Source organism: Hordeum vulgare, chromosome 3H (genome assembly GCF_904849725.1).
Source record: "Hordeum vulgare subsp. vulgare chromosome 3H, MorexV3_pseudomolecules_assembly, whole genome shotgun sequence".
Taxonomy (NCBI): domain Eukaryota; kingdom Viridiplantae; phylum Streptophyta; class Magnoliopsida; order Poales; family Poaceae; genus Hordeum; species Hordeum vulgare.
Genome location: NC_058520.1, coordinates 14,410,248 through 14,428,144, shown reverse-complemented (window position 1 = coordinate 14,428,144; position 17,897 = coordinate 14,410,248). Strand labels below are relative to the sequence as shown.

Genomic DNA, 17,897 nt, shown 5'->3' with positions numbered 1-17,897 from the left:
AGACTGCCTGTGCGTCCGGTGGACATTGTACCGCAAAGAGCGTCAGATAGGACCTCCTCTCACCGGGTTTGGGCTCGATTGGCTTTCATCATTTTTTGGGCGTTTTCCTCCTGGGTTTTCTAGGACATGTTTTTTGTTTTCTTTTCCAAATTGATGAACATTATTCAAATTTTATTTCAATTTTTCTGAAACCCAATTTTATTTCACATTCATGAACTTTTGTAAGTCCATGTAACCCGGAAACTCTTTTCAAATTCGTGATCTTTTAAATATCCGTGAACCTTTTTTAAAGCATGAACTTTGTTAAATTAGTTATATACTAACTTTTTAAAAGGGACAACGGTCAACGGGTCCAGTCGATTGGTCAAGTCAATCGAGCCCAAGGATTTGTTTTTTATTTCTTATATTACGGGACAAAACAGAAGGGATATAATCCAAGCTGGCCCACGTGAGCGTTTTGGGGGGTTGCAGGGGAAATGTCGAAAGCCCAAATCTGCCAGCTTTAGGCCGCCGCCGGCGGCGGCTGATCTGCCATGCCTCGATTCGCCGCGCCACCTCCCTCCCGTGCCGGCGCTGCTGCCGTCGTGACCCGCGCGACGAAGAGTCTCTGGCCCCTCCCGCCGCGCGTGCTCGCACGGCCTGCCACGGCCACGGCGGCGCCGGTGGTCAGGGCGGGAAATGCGTGGCCGCGGCGGTGATGCCGAGGGAGAGTAGAGCGAGGTAGTGCGATCTGCGCCGGCGCCTGGAGCAGAGCGTCTGTACGCCCGGGAGGAAAAATGGTCGGTGCTATTTGACTGGGTGCTCGCGAAGAGCGGCAAGGGAGGTACAAGGTCAATTTTGTCTAATGTAATTAGATTTTTGTTGGTTGTTAATACTGCACGTCACAACGATCTGTTGATTTTATATGCTAGGTTCGTCGATATGATACTTCATTCTTGGCATGCATTGTTGCAATGTTTAGCATCCAATCCAGGTTACTGAATTTTGTTGGGTCGTCAGGTCGTAACTACAATATAGCCTGAAGGACGCTTATTATGGTTTGGAGGCCTAGCTGTCGCTTGTGTGTATGGATCTTGGTAGCTGTCTGTCCCAAACTTATAGCCTACCGAACGGGAGTTCTTGTACCTGCTAGAACGGGAGTTAGGTGCCTTTAGTAAGTCAGAAAAGCAAACACATAAATCACCCAAACAGCTTTTATTTGGTTATTCGTATTTTGACTTTTGACTCGTATCAAGTACAATAATCTCGAACAGCCATCCTGAGAGACAGGATGTAACGTCTGAAAATTCACATTTCTTTTACACACGGTTCATGCGCTAGAAGATCTTAATGGTAAATGCAGTGGTAATTCGAATTTACATTTATCCACTCCATCCTACTTTTGGGCTATGGTAACAGACCAGGGGAGGCAGAACATCTTATGAGTAATCATAACTTGTGTGAGGCGACTAATGTGACGGGATTGAGGGACAGGAAAGAAACGGCTTCGGTGGCATCTCCAATTCATTGATGCTCTTTTCCAACATATCAATCACCTTGCTCATCGTAGGACGGTTTCCGGGATTAGTTTGTATGCACCACAGCCCAACTAAGGCCATCTTTCTCATGGTCTCTTCAAGGTCGTAGATGACTTCACAACTTTGTACGTGTTCTGCTATATTGTCATAAATCCAGTTTGGGAAATAGGCATCGCTTGAGCTCTCTATATTATCTTTTTCTCCGTTTATTCGCCCCCCTACAATTTCCAGTAGCATCATTCCATAGCTATAAACATCTGACTTTGTCGAAACGACACCAAAACCTCTAGAGAATACTTCTGGAGCAATGAATCCAATGGTACCTCTTGCTTCGGCGACAGAGAGGATGCTATCCTTGAGGTGACACAGTTTGGCTAAACCGAAATCTGCAATTTTGGGACAAAAATCTTGATCTAGAAGTATATTCTGAGGCTTGATGTCAAAATGGATGATACGAGTACTACATCCTTGATGCAAATATTCCAATCCCCGTGCGATGCCAAGTACTATTTGCTGTAACTTGTCCCATCCAATAACTAGATCTGAATTCTCTATATAAATGTACTTCTCCAGTGAACCATTAGCCATATACTCATAAACAAGGGCCCTCTTAGCTCCTTCTAAGCAAAAACCGAGCAGACCGACGATGTTAATATGTGATGTCCTGCCAATGCTAATTGCCTCATTTAGGAACTCCTCTCCATTGCCTTTGGAAACTTTTAGGAGCTTCACAGCAACGACACAGCCATCTTGCAGGCTACCCCTGAATACCTTGCCATATCCACCTTCTCCAAGTTTATCCTTGAAAGAGCTAGTAATTTGTTTCAGCTCTGAGTATTTGTACCTTTTCGGAGCCAAAGATCCATACCTCCTTAGCATTTCTTCCGTGCTTGATTTATTACCAGTCTGCTTTGGTAGGATGAAAAGACTAATCTTTTGCTTCTGTCGGTGCACACCCCAAACTAGACATGTTAGCAAGCTGATTGTAGCAGACAGAGAAACTGTAAAAAAACGAAAAGTGAACACCATTTAATATAGTTGATAGTATATATCAGTATATGTATGACAGTATGAGACTGTGTAAGCTATCCTTTTTTTACTACAGCAAATCAGGATTTTTGCAATTTTACGTCATTCAATTACAAATCTCCATAATTTGGTTATTTTTAGACTTAAAGTTCACCTTTAGATAGCATCAAAGTATGGAAGTTTGTCACGAAGTATCATGTATTTTCTGAGCAAAAGCAATGATAGACATACCTATCAAAATTAATTTCTTGTTATGTCTACCATCTGCAGAGAAATTATTATGGTTAGTCAATGTAACTATCAATCACAAAATAATAAAACATAAAAATGAACCATAGCAATATAGAATAATTGTGTGAAGCATATGGAATTAAATGATTAAGAAGATTCCAGTATAGCTGTCAGTTCAATCCATTTTCTTGAATTTCGTAACTTGGCGAATATTGATTCATTACAAATTATTAATCATATATGGTGAAAACAAACAGATGGAGTCCATGCATATAGCATCTACTGTGCAACAAATAAACCTCGTCCACAACTGGCATCTTTCAATGCCTATATCTTTATGCATCTGAATTATGTAAAGGCTATTATTTTCTTTGCATTGCATATTTTCATGTATATGACTATATGTTAGCAAATAAAGTACACATACTGCTACCACTAGCTGCTAATCGTACCTTGTCTTGAAAACTGATCAGGAACCACCGGCCATGATAACAAAAAACCATCCCTGACTAATTGTTCGTAGTCACCTGCGTTCGCCGTCTTTGCTGATGCTCCCAGTACTGGCACGAGGGTGGTCTTGCAACCCTTTATGAAGTACTCTCCATAGTTATGAGAAGCATTGTAAGGCCCTCTGCCGAGATGAACAAATGAGTTGTTGCCACAATGCATCGGCACAAGTCCATGTCGCAGCTGCGGTGCCACTGGTTTACCGACGCAATCATAGAAGAACAGCAGATCTTGGTTGGCATGGCTGATATTGAATGGAAGAAAACCGATTTTGAAGGATGTGTTGGTGATTGGAACTTGGCAGCGGTTGAAATCCTCCATTTTGTTAATATCGGCAGTGAGGAAGGTGCGATTCTTGTAGAAGATGTTGAGGATTCCAAACCCATCATGGATGGTGCTCCTCAGGAATGGGCTGTTGTTATAGCAGTAGACCTGGTAGTCTATCAAACCACATGGCCTCTCCATTCCTTGCTCTTGGACAAGCCAGAATGGATCCGAGATGGTCAGGTTGCCGCAGGTCTTGGGTGGGCAGCTTGCTGTTTCTTGCGCCATGCTCGTTGTTCTTGAGTCTTGTAAAGAAGATGCTAAGATCCATAAGAATAGACAGGTGTGGAACATCGCAAATGGCTGCAGTAAGGAGGAACAGAGGAGATGGTTCAGTGGAATGGTAGGTTGTGTGGTTGCCTTACTCTAGGTAGTTTTAAACTGGGGCAACACAGGTTGCTGTCTTGTTGACTCAGTTTAGACTGAGCAATCTAGTCACCGGTTGGGACTGGTCAATTAACTGGAATGAATGGTTCAAATGGTCTTCTTGTGACCTGGTAACAGCCATTCATTTGCGCACAAGTTGTCAAAACTAGCTCCTTTCCTGGTCAAGTGCCCAGCGACAGCAGCTGTAATCTCGCTTTAAATTGTTGGCCGTGTAACACAAGTTGAAGCCATGGTAGTGAGTGAAATCTTTAAATTTCAGTATCATCTATTTCTTTTTATTTATTTTTGTTTTAGATTGTTATCATAATACGTCGACATGAAGCTATTGATTTTTTTTTCATTTTACAGAACTAACTGGCTTGTTGTTTTACTTGTGGTATTGATGGTGGCCATGCACCATGGTTCCTGTAGTCGGCAAACCAAGTATCCAGTAACTGTTACTAATCCAGGATGCATGCAAAGGTATCACACCACCCCCTTCCTGTTCTCATTCCTCCGACGAAAATTCATTCTAGAGAATGCTGATGCAACAATTCTAACTTGCAAGCTATATACTACTCGCTTCGTCACATAATATAAAAGCGTTTTTGATACTACACTAGTGTAAAAAACGCTCTTATATTATGGGGCGGAGGGAGTAGTTTCAAATGGAACCTGTCACGAGCATAGGCCCTGGGTCCACATGGTTATTTAAGTACAGTTGTAGTGTATCATGGTCTATGTGTTGTTGGGTTGGTGTAGAATATAACCGAGTCTCTGTAAATTAGAGAGTAGTGGCTAGACTAAGCACCATGTAAAGTTGTAAACTTGGCGTTTTTTTGAGGTAAATACACAGGTGGTGCTTGAAGTTGCCATGAATGTTCACTTTAGTGCCTGAACTTGAAAAATACATCGAACTGGTTACATAACTTGGCATAGACGTGTAAATACGGTTCAAATCTCATCTATATACATCCACAATGCTCACGGGGTGTTCCGGTGTGCCATGTGGCCCGCTATATATCAATGACTATACGTATGGAAATAGGGCATGTGGCCTAGTTTTTTTGGAAAACCACCTGAAATTATTTTTTCTTATAAGTAGGCCCTCCTAGAGAAAGTAAATAAAACTGGTCTAGTGGGAGTTCGAACTTGTGACTTGCAGTTAACATGCAGACATGACTAGCCAATCAAACATTTACACGTCATGTCTTAAAAGGATTCATATGCTTTATATACACTATGTGAAACAACATAAATTAAAGGAATTTAATCCAGCAAAATATAGTGACGGATTTGTGACTCATACATCCGACCAATGGTTATATAGCAACCTCAGATAGTATTCCAACCAAAAGGTCTCATGTTTCTAAAGTATAAGAGTATTTATGATTTTAAATTTTACATGTTACTGTATTTTAAAACATATTCACATAATTTGAAATACTTATGAATTATAAAAATGTTTGTATAATTCAAATATTATTCATGTGAAGATCTGTAATCAAAGGACGCATTGGAATCCTTTTTTTAAAACACACAAACCTTTATATAACATATAAAGTTTAAAACAATACAAACATTTTCTTAAAGCATGAAAACTTTAAATACTACATGAATTACAAACATGGAAAAATTTTAAACATATATAAGAATTTATTAAAATATACTTAACTTTATAATAATTAATATAATATTTGATTTAAAATTCTAGCATTTTTAAATTTATAAAAATACTATCATAATTATAGTAATTTAATAATGCTTATTTTTGTTAAATTATTATGTATATATTTTATGAAATCATATGAAAATTATAAATTTATTTTATTTTAATTGTGTCTGTAATATCTACAACAGAAGATTATAATGTATGTAACTTTTTACAAATTTTTGAAATGGGAAAAATTAACACGTTAAAAATGATCTGCACTGCGGTCGTTTTACCCACACGAGCACATTATGTTATGAAGAGAAATTATACTTTGTAATATTACATTTTGCGCGTTGGATTGGTATTTGTGGTTGCTATCTGGCCTTAGAGTGCAGGTTCGAATCATTGACCCAATACTATTTTTCTGAAATAAATTTCTTCGTTTATGTTGATCAGACTTAGTATCTAAAGTATGCAAATATGTTCAATCATGTACATGTGATTTTGTCCAATGGCTAGGCACACCCACAACCGAGCGACACACCCTGGGTTTGAACCCGTGGTTGACCAGTTTTTAATTTTATACAAGTTGTGTTGTTTTTATCCATCATTTAGATGATTACATGTGTCGTCATTGTAGACACATAAACATGAATAATCATCATTGTAGGAGTAATCCTTGTGCATAAAAAACTCACTACGTCGGTTGTACCAAATGTACCGACGATAATAATAAGTCATATGGTGACTTATTAATTTTACACAATATATGTTGCGTTTTGCATTTCGATTAAGAAGCGAGATTCCAACGGAAACCATCTGTGTCTATATATAATGATCCACATGGATATAGAATTACTACATCTATCCACTGCATAGATAGATGATTTTGTATTGCTAATGATATAAGTTATCGAAAAGAGATTCCACCTCTAGAGATAGTTGGGTATATGCATCAACCCTTGTGCTACAATACTTGCTCTTTATTTCACCACCCGGTTGTTCATAATTCTGTTTCCAGAAAGAAACTAGTGTAGGTATTGTTTTTTGGGACTTGCAGGTGGTGGCTAGTGTCCGGATATATAGTATGAAGATGGGTGGATCAGCTCGAAGTGTTTATTTAGACTAGATGGAACAGACACCCAAGACACCCACACTCATCACGCATCCACGCATCGCCCAAGCAGCCATGCATCCGCCCATCACCGGTATAGCCGTCCGATATACGCGCACGACCGTCCGATCCGATATCTTCCGACCAAATAGAACCTGAAACATCTGTTCAGTTTCAGAAACTAATAGGCTGTTGCGGTCCCGTTAATTCCTGAAACAACGATCGAGTTTCAGAAACTTTTGCTTTGTTGCAAGAAATAAACTTTGGACCCGCTAATTCCTGAAACAACGGTCGACTTTCAGAAACAATTTGCTTGTTGCAGATTTTTTTTCTTCGTCTTTCTGTAATACAGGTACTTTTGCAGAAGAAATTTTTGCAACAAAGGTCATGTTTCAGGATTTTTCGCAACAAAGGTCAGGTTGCAGAAGCATCAGCTCTGCGTTTCGGCTGGCTTCACTACACAGCGCCGCCTCACCTCAACCCAGTCGGGATCCACCTCCTTCGTTCCGGCCGGCACTGGCTCGCTGCTGCCGTCAGAGAGAGAGAAGCAGCAGGGGGGAGGAAAGAAAGGGAAAACGGGGCAAGTCTATGCCCACCGGAGAGTCGGGCGTGCGGGGGCTGGCCTTGGGAAGCTGCAGGGAATGAGCAGGGACGCATCTCCAACGGGGCAGAGAAGCTCCTGACGACGGGATCCGACCACGGGAGGCGGCATGGTCCCATTGCTTGCCGGACTGGAGAGAAGGCGGCCGGCGAGCTCTTGGCGGCGGGGCGGCACTCGAGTGGCCAATGGAGCTTGCTCCTGCGGCGGGGATGCTGACGGCGCGGGATGGGTCGGGTCTCGATGGGAGTTGCTCGTCTGATCCAAACACGCTGGCCTCTCGGACCACAGCAACCTCACCACCGCGCCCAGCTTTGCGCCCAACCAGCTCCGCCCAGCTTTGCGCCCAACCAGCTCCGCCCAGCTCCGCGCCACGTGTCGATCGAAGGAGGTGACGGATGTACTCCGCTTGATCTGTCGGTTGAGGGATAGACATTTCCATAAGTTAATGCCTCTCGTGAAAATAAATTAATGCCTCTCGCGAAAGGAAAAAAACACATTTATTGATTGAAATACTAAGAAAAACAAGAAATCCAAAAAGTAATCTAAAAGCAGAAAATTTGTACAGAAAAAATAAAAAATAAAATTTGAGTGACCGTGAAAAAGCGCTCCAAGTGACCTTTGGAGGGGCTCCGGAAAAAGTACTCCTTACTTAGTTGCTCTCAGAAAAAAGTTTTTTTAGGGGGGAAAGGAAGTTTTTATTCATCAAAAGCCATAATTGTGGGATACAATAAGTGTCATGGGATTGAACAAACCCGACATGACGTCCTTGACCCAATGAAAGAGAACACTTGGTTAGACTGTGTGCTTCATCAAAGTTAACAGCACAACCTTTGGAATATAAATTACACTGAAAATTATTTGCTAGACTTAATCTCACTAATAATGGCTCCATACTTTCCTCTTGAACCTTTAACAATGTCAGCAACCACTTGCTTCGAATCCAAAGAGATGACAAAATTCTGGAGGTGCAGGTCTTGTGGTAAAGCAAAGGCCTCTCTGCATGCTAACACTTGGAACATTGCTGGGTCGTTCACTCCCGGGAACACAAGCGAGGCGCTACCCAAGAACAAACCATGACTATCCCGACAAACCGCAGCAGCCATCCCTCCTTTGTTTGACTGCAGCATCCTCTCCACCTTCTTCATTTATCAAACCCTTCAAACCCTTCTTCATTTATCATCAGTTATAAGGGTTACATCCTTCCCAAGCATAGAGATCATGCGTAAAGCAAAAATTATGTGTATTTATCCGTCTTTATCCGTAAAGCAAAATTCTGGATAATGCGTATTTGATCGATCAGTGTCCATGGACACTGTTCTTTCTATTGCCGTGCTTTTAGGATCCTTGCAATCAAAGAGGCCCTAACTGTCTCCGCCGGCATTGGGTCACAAATTTCCTATTTTTGTAAGTACATAACTGTCAGTCTCAGCTGCTATAATTGGAGGTGGTTGATGGGCTGATCCACTGGTTCATGACGGAATCAGGCGACCCGTCCCTGCTCTTCTTGAGCAGCACCGCGCCATCATCCGTGGTGACGGCGGAGGCTCCCTTCTCTGCCGTGACGCTCTGGTGAGCCTGTCTGAGCACGTCCAGCACCTCGCCGATGGACGGCCGCACGTCCTGCTCCGGCTGCAGGCACCGGAACGCCACCTCGGCGACGAGGTCGATCGTGCACTTGGTCTCGCTCGCCGATGACGACCCGTACCCGAGCCGCGGGTCGACCAGCCGGTCGATCTCGCAGCACTGTATCATGCGCACGGCCATGCTGCCGAGGTTCACGTCGGTGCCGGGCCGGGCCATGTCCACGGCCGGCCTGGAGGACACGAGCTCCATGAGGACCACGCCGAAGCTGTAGACGTCGCTCTTGTCCGTGAGCTGGTACCGGTGTTGGTACGCCGGGTCGACGTACCCGGGCGTGCCCTGCGGCGCCGTGGACACGTGCTGCGTGGCGCCGTCGGCCGGGAACAGCCGGGATAGCCCGAAGTCGGCCACCTTGACGTGGAGCCCGCCGTCCAGGAGGATGTTGGTGGTCTTGACGTCGCGGTGCAGGACCTGGTGCGCGTGGAGGTATGCCAGCGCGGCGGCCGTCTCGACGGCGATGCCGAGCCGGGTCGGCCACGAGAGCATGAGGGGGTCGCCGCCGCCGGCATTGCCGTGGTGGAGGTGGTCGGCGAGCGTGCCGTTGGGGACGAACTCGTAGACGAGGAGGAGGTCGCGGCAGGAGGAGGTGCAGCCGTAGAGCGCGACGAGGTTTGGGTGGCGCAGCCGCGAGAGGATGTCCACCTCGTTGGCGAACTGCTCCACGCCCTTGTAGCTGTTCTTGTACAGCCGCTTCACCGCCACCACGCTCCCGTCCCGGAGAACACCTGCACAAACACAAACCCACGTCGTCGCCATTCATTCTACCACTCTGAAGTAGTCTGAACTCTGAACAGTCCAACAATGGCTATGTGTGTGGCTGTGATCGATGTACGTACCCTTGTAGACTGTCCCGAAGCCGCCGGCGCCGAGCTCGTTGGCGGCGCCGAAGCCGTCGGTGGCCGCGTCGAGCTCCTCGTAGGTGAAGATGTGGGTGCAGGGCGAGCCGGCGAGGTTGAACTCCTTGCGCAGCGATGTCAGCGGCGATCCTTCACGGATGAGGCCGTCCAACGACTCAGATCGCTTCTTGTTCTTGGCTCGGTTGAGTTGTATGAGATGGCACAGGAGCCCCAGTATGATCACAAACAGAACAGAAACTGTGATTCCTGAAGCCATATATATGTGCTGATGAGTGAGCAAGCAGGGGATTACTGCATGATCGAAGTTATCAACTTTGTGGCGGGTTTATAAAGTTATCATTACCTGTGACGTACTTTATTCCAGCATCCTGTGCACCTGTATGTGTATCTGTATATGCCGGAAGGTCTAACGAAGAAGAATCAGAACATTTCAGTAGCAAGTAATTAATGGGAGAGGTGTTTTGGCTCCGGGGTGCATATGCACCCGGATGAACAATACCACGAAAAATAATAGTAAATGTTTTCAAAAAATTCTCGGCAAATTGTTCACAATGTATTTTACCATACTTATCATAATTGTTAACATGCATTTATTTAGGGATGCAAATTGATGGATGTTAGGGTGCCCTCTGACACTTCGGAGATCTTTAGTTCATTTGATTGAACTAGTTAGGGTCCGAGGGTACCCTTTATATAGGTTATTCATTTGTATGCCTACATTTATACAATAGTTATTAGTCCAAGTTGCATATTGGAGACCATGCAAAATCAGTTTTTTTTTTTTGCAATGGAGTGAGTTGTCTACAAGCAAGAATTGATTGTGAATATTTATGTTTTGAAAATGTAGTAATAGGAGCTTGTTTGGATTAATGATGCTTTTTTATAATGGTGATTTGTGGAACTGCCTATGTTATGAACCGGGGAGAGTACATAACTTCACAAGACTGGTGAGGTTCTTCATTTTGAAAAGGAAGGCGGCAGATTAGACTCCTAATTTCTTTACCATGAAAAACATTTTTTTTAATTAACCACGTTGATTATGGCCGTACAGGTCATGACAGTGATAGATAGTTAACCGGTCAGAGCAAACTGTGAAATATTATTACCTGCTGACCAGAAGTTTGGATATCATTTTCAAAACTCTTTGGATAACCCCTGTCATGTCATGTCGTGTAATCTCCTTAATGCTTTGAGTAGTAAATTAAGGTGGAGAACCCTCAAAAAAGAAATGACTGTATTCACTGATGTGACATGCAAGAAGAAGAAGAAGAAAAAAAAGCAAAAAACCAAAAGATCAAGGCTGCACTTGTGCACAGGGGAGACGACAAAATGAACTGCCATGCGTGATAGGTTGCCTGCCGTTCTCCTGATGTCGAAGGTTTTGGTAGGAAATATCAAACAAAATGAGCTGTCATGTTGATTTCCATGGAAGACTTGGGGAGAAGACTTGCAGATCAGGTTCCCTTCATACTAGGGGCCGGCCAGCTGAGTCACCTGACCCCACAATCCATTTTCTTTCTGTATCTTAGTTGGGTTTCAAAGAATTTAGCCACAGTTTCTTTCTGAATTTCCACTCTGAAGATAAGTATCCATTGTCATCTTTTAACTGTCCACAAAATTTCTTGTTGGCTTTCGGAAAGGGTGTGGCCTAGCTCTCTCATCTAGACCAGAATTAACCTAATTTCATGTAGCTGTCAGCATTGACTCTCTTTTTGGGGGGTTGTTTTCATGTTTTTTTCTTGATTGTTACTTTATTTTTTGGGGAAATAAGTTAGACATGGCTTCCAAAAAGGCAAAAATGGCACCAAAAATAAGTAAACCGACCAAAATTTTAAAAAGATTTGCACCAATGTTCACCTAAAGTCATGGCGTAGGAGTTAGATAACATTTTGTTGTTCATTTTCGAAAAGCATCAAAGCACAACTCTAGACTAGATTGGAAGGTGGAATGGTCATATAAGAAAACGACATTTGCATCACAAATTCACAATCGACTACACAACTTTGACAATGATATATAGCACGAGTGGCTGCTACCAATTGACGTTCAGACCATAGATTTGTATTGTACAATGAGGTTAGCAATATGAACGAGAGTGACTGACGCATACTCCTGTATCTGAACCAATTTGCCATGACCGAACTTATTCAAAGGCACGCAGTCCAAGTTCACGAATTGACCATTTCAGTATCTAACTAAATTAAGTGATATATCATATATGGTGCATACGAACATCTGAACTCAGTATTGTAATGCACTTCTTCCGTAGAAAATATATACTGTAATGTACTCCCTTCCTAAAGAAATATAATAGCGTTCAAATCGTAAAAGTAATGAATGATCTAGTATACGGTTTTATATTTTCTTACGGATTAATGAATGATCTAAACGCTTTTATATTTCCTTAGAGAGGGGGCATTACTCTTACTAATTCTCAGAATAATCTGTGCAAGTTTAAGAAAGCAAACGGTCTTTAGTTACCTGGAGGAGTTGTTGAGTTCGTTTGGGTGGAATTGAGGCAGGGCTTCCCCTCAGGGCAGACGCACTGGAACGCAAACTGATCGAACCGGCACTCCCCGCGCTTCCGTGTGCATCCATCGCAGTCTTCCGACGGCGCCGGTAGCTCCAGCAAGAACCCATCGCTGATCAGCCGGTGGTACTGGTGGAGCAGATAAGGTTGGTCCATTCCTCGGCGCACCGGCACGCTCACCGAGCTACAGTTCGTCGGAACACCCAGCGGCGGTGTGCCGCCTTCGCCGTCGTCCCATGAACCGGAGATGTACGCTCCCATGGTGTGGTTGGCGCACTGCCCCTGCAGCCGGAGCTCAGCGGGCACGGTGCAGTTGTAGAAGAACACGAGGCGCTTGTTGGTGGCGCTGATGTTGAACGGGAAGAGGGCGAGGCTGGCCGACACGTTGAAGTCGGGGACGGGGCAGCCGGTGTCGCCGGCGAAGGGGGTCTGCACGGCGGCCATCATGGTGTTGTCTGGGTAGGAGATGTTGTCGACGCGGAACAGGTGCTCCCTGAACGTGTTGCTCAGGTAGGCGCGGCTGGTGCCGGCCTCGCAGGTGAGGTCGAAGGCCGGGTAGCCGCAGTAGAGCGGCTGCGCGCCGGAGAGGGAGAAGGGGTACCTGATGGTGAGGCCCCCGCATGACTTGGGCGTGCAGCTCTCGTTGCTGCCGGTGGTGGATGCGGCCGTGCGCAGGAAGGAGGCGAGCGGAAGAAGAAGCAGCTGCAGCGGCAGCATGGACATGGTTTGCGACGACGATCGAGCACGCACGCGCACAGTTGGACTGTCGAACTTGTCAAATACTGTAGGAGTACTACTGCTTGTGAGTTGTGACTTTGTGAGGGATGAAATGAAGTGGATGATGTCGGTACGCTGGTGGTACATGGTCTTTGACTGGTATTGTTCCCGGTTTTCGTTACGCAAGTCTCCATCGCGTCTTCGTGGCAGCAACGGCATCGCGGTTTTCTCCGCGGCAGGATCCAAATTAAGCGCCTCTGGAGGATTATGATTATGGCTACCAAGCTAAATCTGGGTTACAATCTACTAATGCGAGACCATGAAAATATTCGAGGGCCCAGTGCAACCAACAGGCGAGACAATGAGATACCCTATTCTAGGATGTAGCTATATTAATTAATTGGGAATAGTCTAAAATCCCCTCTCGTTCGGGTTTTTCTCTCCTCTCGTCGACGGCGGCCATCGCCTTTGTCATAGAGAACTTCATCCCAGCAGCTTCCCGCCCATCGGCTGGTTCTCGGCCATCGGGGCGGGACGTGCTTGGGAACACCACAACCCGCGGATCTTCTCTCCGGGCAAGAGGTCTCATGGATTCATCAGCTTCTGGTTCGGGCGCGGCGACTACCGATCTGGAGGCCATGATGGAAGAGCTGGGTCCGAGGAAGGATAATCTGCAAGACGTGGTGGTGAACGACGGGTATCTCCCATCGAAAGCAACCAGAATACCAGATGGATGACGATCTCTAGGGTTCAAATCCCTGACGGACACCATTGGCAAGTTTGTCTTTGCTGAACCGAAGTCGCAGGATCTCGAGGGCAATTTCTAACGAGTCCGGGTGGAAATCAATGTCACGATAAACCTCTAAAGAACGTCGTTTCACTTGTCAAGAACAAGAAGATGGAAATCTTCAGGGTTAAATACGAGAGACTTCCTGATTGATGCACTGTATGTACGTGGCCATCTCGGTCATACTTTCACAGAGTGTGGCGATGGATTTCACCCTCCAAAAGCTTTGGTTTTCAAGGACCTGCGTGCGACCTGGTACAGAGGGCCAGGAAGGGGCCTCGGCGAGGGACGGAGGCCAGATGCGGGACGAGACAATGGAGGCAGAGGCAGAGGCAGATGATGTGAACAATAATTTTGCCATGGTTACATTACTTTCAATTGCCATGGTCTAATTTTAAATTTTGACATACTCTAACTAATAATAAAAATATCATGGTGCCTAAAAATAAAACTACCATGTTCTCAATAGTAAAAATGCCATGGTCTGATTACTAAAAAATCCATGGTGCCTATAGTAAGTTTGCACATACAAAAAACCCTGATTCAGACACTTATATAGTGTTGTGGTAATTATCTACATCATTGCCATGAGAAAACACGTTGCCATGTGAACAATTCAAAACAATCATACAAAAAAAGGCCATGTGGTCGCTTACAAAAACATTCATACTTTGTTCCATAGGAAAAAGAGATGCACACACTTTACCTTACAAAAAGTTATCGTCACAATATTTATGGAGCTGCCCATGGCAATGAATTATTATTTCTGGCATGTCAACGAAAAATAACAAGATTGAGAGACATGGCCCCAAATTTTGAGTTTTCATCGCAACATATCACTTACAAAAATGCCATGTGACCACAACCAGATTATATGTAAAAAATAAGAAAAATACTACTTATACTATAAAAAAAACAATCCTACGTCATGGGCATAAAAAATGCAATGGCAAAAATAAGAAAACTTATTGCCATGGCAAACTAAAGGTTCTCTTCCATCACAACATATCACTTACAAAAAAATGACATATCGCCACAACTAAACTTCTGTAAAAATGCCATCATACCATAACAATTAACAAACATATCACTTATCACTTATATCAATAAAAAAAAATCTGCAAATTGCCATTGGGATAAAAATGCCATGGCAAAAATGTAAACCTATTGCCATGGTAGATTGCAGGTTCTCAGCTTAGATGAACTATGCAATTTACTACTCCCTCCGTCCTGAAATATATGACGTTAGAGGGTTTGCTGTGTAAATTTTTTAACACTACCAACATTTTCCACTTTCCAGAAAAGCCCTCCCACCACCGCTCGCTTTCTCGTTCCCCTCGTTCACTCTCGTTCCCCTCTCACCCACCCCCTGTCGCTCCTTCCAGATCCACGCCGTCGCCGGCCTTCCCTCGCCGTCGTCGCTGTCCTCTCCTCTCAGTCGTCACCGGCCTCTCGTCACCTTCCTTTCCCCCAACCACCGCGCACCCTGTTTCCTCCCACCGTGCACCCCGTTTCCTCCCACTGCTCACCCTGGTCAAAAGTTTGATTTTTTAGGCGCCGACGACGAGCTTCTTCCTCGACGGAGTAGATGGCGGAAGGTGCTGGTGGAGAAAGACTGCTAGCAGGAGGGGCACCTCGTTTCTTCCTCATCTTGAATCTAGCAGCAGGAGCAAGACTGCTGGTGGAGCAAGACTGTTTGCAGATCCGGCGGGCGGCGTGACTTGCAAGAAGGTTGGTGGGAGGTTGATGGAGAGGCTGCTAGCAGGAGGGTCCAGCGCGCGCTGCTGGTGCTGGGTCTGGTGAGGGTCCAGCGCGCGCTGCTGGGTCTGGAGCCGCAGTTTGACCGGCCGTACCTGTCGGCGTCGCTGCGGGATTTCTGGGGCCGGCGCTGGAACCTGTTGATGCCCGCCGTGCTCCGGCCGTGCGTGTACCGCCCCCCACGCGCGCCTGGTCCCGGCCGCCGGGGTGCTCGCGGCGTTCGTGGTGTCCGGGCTTCTTCGCGCTGCACGGCCGCCCACAGGGGAGGCGACGGCCTTCTTCGCGCTGCACGGCGGGCGAGGCACCCCATCAACAGCTGGTGGGCGAGGCACCAGGGGTGGTGGCGCCTGCCGCGGCTGGTTGCCACCCCATCAAGAGCTTCCCCACACCGCAGGTGCAAAGCTCGCTCGTAACTGAATTTTCATGCTTGCCCGTAACTGAATTTGCATGCTTGCCCGTAACTGAATTCCGCGTCTGAATTTGCATGCTTGCACCCCTCTCTTGTCAACAGCCTCCGCGGCATCGTCGTTGTGATTTCTTCCCAGCAGCCTCCGCGGCATCGTCGGCTACCGGGTACGCTTGCACCCCTCTCTTGTCCTTGTGATTTCATCGTCGTTGCAACAAGGATTGATATGAATGGTGCATGTTAATTTTTGAGCTTAGCACATCAGCACACTGCACACTGTACCTTGCTCGACAGCACACTGCCAATTGCTGATATGAATGTCCAGCTTAGCACATCATATAGTACAGTCTACCTTGCTCGACAGCTCGACAGCACACTGTACCTTGATTGATTTGGTAAGCTTACAATTTGAATGTCTAGCCCAAGAAGATTTGGTAAGGATTGATATGAATGCTCTTCGCTCCCAATTTGCTGCATGCCCAGGAAAATTGTTGGAGGGCTCCTCTCTTTGCTGCATGTCTGAATTTGGTAAAGAAACCAACCATTTTGCTGCAGCAGTACTCCTCTCTTCTCTCCATACAACAGTAGTTGTAGACCTGTTTTGGAGTAGTGTAGGAGTAGTGTAAGAGTAGCTTAGTTCCTTATTTTCTCTTCTCTTATTTCCAAGTACCCCTCTTGTGCCCTCCATTATTTTAACTTTCTTTAATTAAAATTAAACTAGAAGATTTTCTTTAATTAAAATTAAAGTTAAACTTGAAGAGTCCAAATGATCATAAAAATGAGGAAATTCAAAAACTTATCATACAAACAAGGAGTTATACACACGAGGAGTTCAAATGATCATACTCCACATGAGCTCATAATCACAAGGATGCAACACAACAAGAGAATGTCTCATCACAAAATACAACAAGGAATATAAATGATCACAACAAGCCTCATCTCACTCCTCAAGCATCTCAACAAGCCTCATCTCACTCCTCAAGCATCTCAAGAAGCCTCATCTCAAGCATCTGAACAAGCGTCATCTCACTCCCAAAGCATCTCAACAAGCCTCATCTCAAGCATCTCAACAAGCCTCGTCTCACTCCTCAAGCATCTCAACAAGCCTCATCTCACTCCTCAAGCATCTGAACAAGCGTCATCTCACTCCTCAAGCATCTGAACAAGCGTCATCTCACTCCCAAAGCATCTCAACAAGCCTCATCTCAAGCATCTCAACAAGCCTCATCTCACTCCTCAAGCATCTCAACAAGCGTCATGTTAAGCACTAGTGAACTCTCTCCATTAGCCCTAAATTGTGTAGGGCATTTGCATACACCTCTCGAGGGCATGAAAGCCGTAGAGGTAGAATTCCAAGATTCTCCAGCCTTTCTTTGTTCACATGGGGTATTTTATACTCATTGCCACTAGCATTGTTCAAGATCTCTATCATGCAAGCCTGTAGAGATAGGAAAACTCTGTTCAGTTTGTAAACCTCGTAGTCTTCAAATTCCTCCAACACTCCATTAATTAGATCTTGAAGTGTTTTAGGGCTACAATCTGTCATAGATTGCAATGAGTTGAAAAACCCAAGGTCAAGCGCATTCAAGTCAGGACTGTTGGAGGGTTGTTGTCTTATTCTGACGTCCATTCCAGTTCTTGAAACGGCTTCTAAAAACTCTGGGTCAGTAGGCAGTATGTGGGGCTTAGCATTGTCCTGTTGTGTATAGATTGTCTGCCCAACATCACTTTCAGGCCAAACAACTTGTATTGCTGCCAAGACGTTCTCTATCAAGAATTCCCGCATCACCTTTCTGTCGACTTTTATTGATTTTGTCTCTATTGTGCCTCTAGGTCTATTATCACTTTTCCTCTG

General features: G+C 45.0%; 3 protein-coding genes across 3 annotated transcripts; all 3 read right to left on the bottom strand.

Moving 5' to 3' along the window:
* Positions 1–487: 487 nt before the first annotated feature.
* On the bottom strand, positions 488–3,094 carry LOC123441359 (LEAF RUST 10 DISEASE-RESISTANCE LOCUS RECEPTOR-LIKE PROTEIN KINASE-like 2.5). Its single transcript, XM_045117829.1, is given in 4 exon segments — positions 488–1,424; positions 1,427–2,518; positions 2,778–2,810; positions 3,061–3,094. Coding segments are annotated over 4 exon segments (1,197 nt in total). The 3' UTR covers positions 488–1,386.
* Positions 3,054–4,945, bottom strand: LOC123439272. The gene has a single exon (XM_045116007.1). The coding sequence runs from the start codon at positions 3,900–3,902 to the stop codon at positions 3,213–3,215; it is 690 nt and encodes a 229-aa protein (XP_044971942.1). The 5' UTR covers positions 3,903–4,945; the 3' UTR covers positions 3,054–3,212.
* A 3,077-nt stretch (positions 4,946–8,022) lies between these two features.
* Positions 8,023–13,203, bottom strand: LOC123442575 (LEAF RUST 10 DISEASE-RESISTANCE LOCUS RECEPTOR-LIKE PROTEIN KINASE-like 1.2). Its single transcript, XM_045118658.1, has 4 exons — positions 12,323–13,203; positions 10,185–10,247; positions 9,821–10,087; positions 8,023–9,709 (listed from the first exon to the last, which is right to left on the bottom strand). The coding sequence occupies exons 1-4, from the start codon at positions 13,092–13,094 to the stop codon at positions 8,769–8,771; spliced, it is 2,043 nt and encodes a 680-aa protein (XP_044974593.1). The 5' UTR covers positions 13,095–13,203; the 3' UTR covers positions 8,023–8,768.
* Between the last annotated feature and the right edge of the window lie 4,694 nt (positions 13,204–17,897).

Coding starts and splice junctions, on each gene's coding strand:
- LOC123442575 (XM_045118658.1), bottom strand. CDS start 13,094: ATGTCCATGCTGCCGCTGCAGCTGCTTCTTCTTCCGCTCGCCTCCTTC. Junction 10,248..12,322: donor GAACTCAACAACTCCTCCAG/GTAACTAAAGAC, acceptor CTTCTTCGTTAG/ACCTTCCGGCATATACAGAT. Junction 10,088..10,184: donor TGGAATAAAGTACGTCACAG/GTAATGATAACT, acceptor ATATGGCTTCAG/GAATCACAGTTTCTGTTCTG.
- LOC123439272 (XM_045116007.1), bottom strand. CDS start 3,902: ATGTTCCACACCTGTCTATTCTTATGGATCTTAGCATCTTCTTTACAA.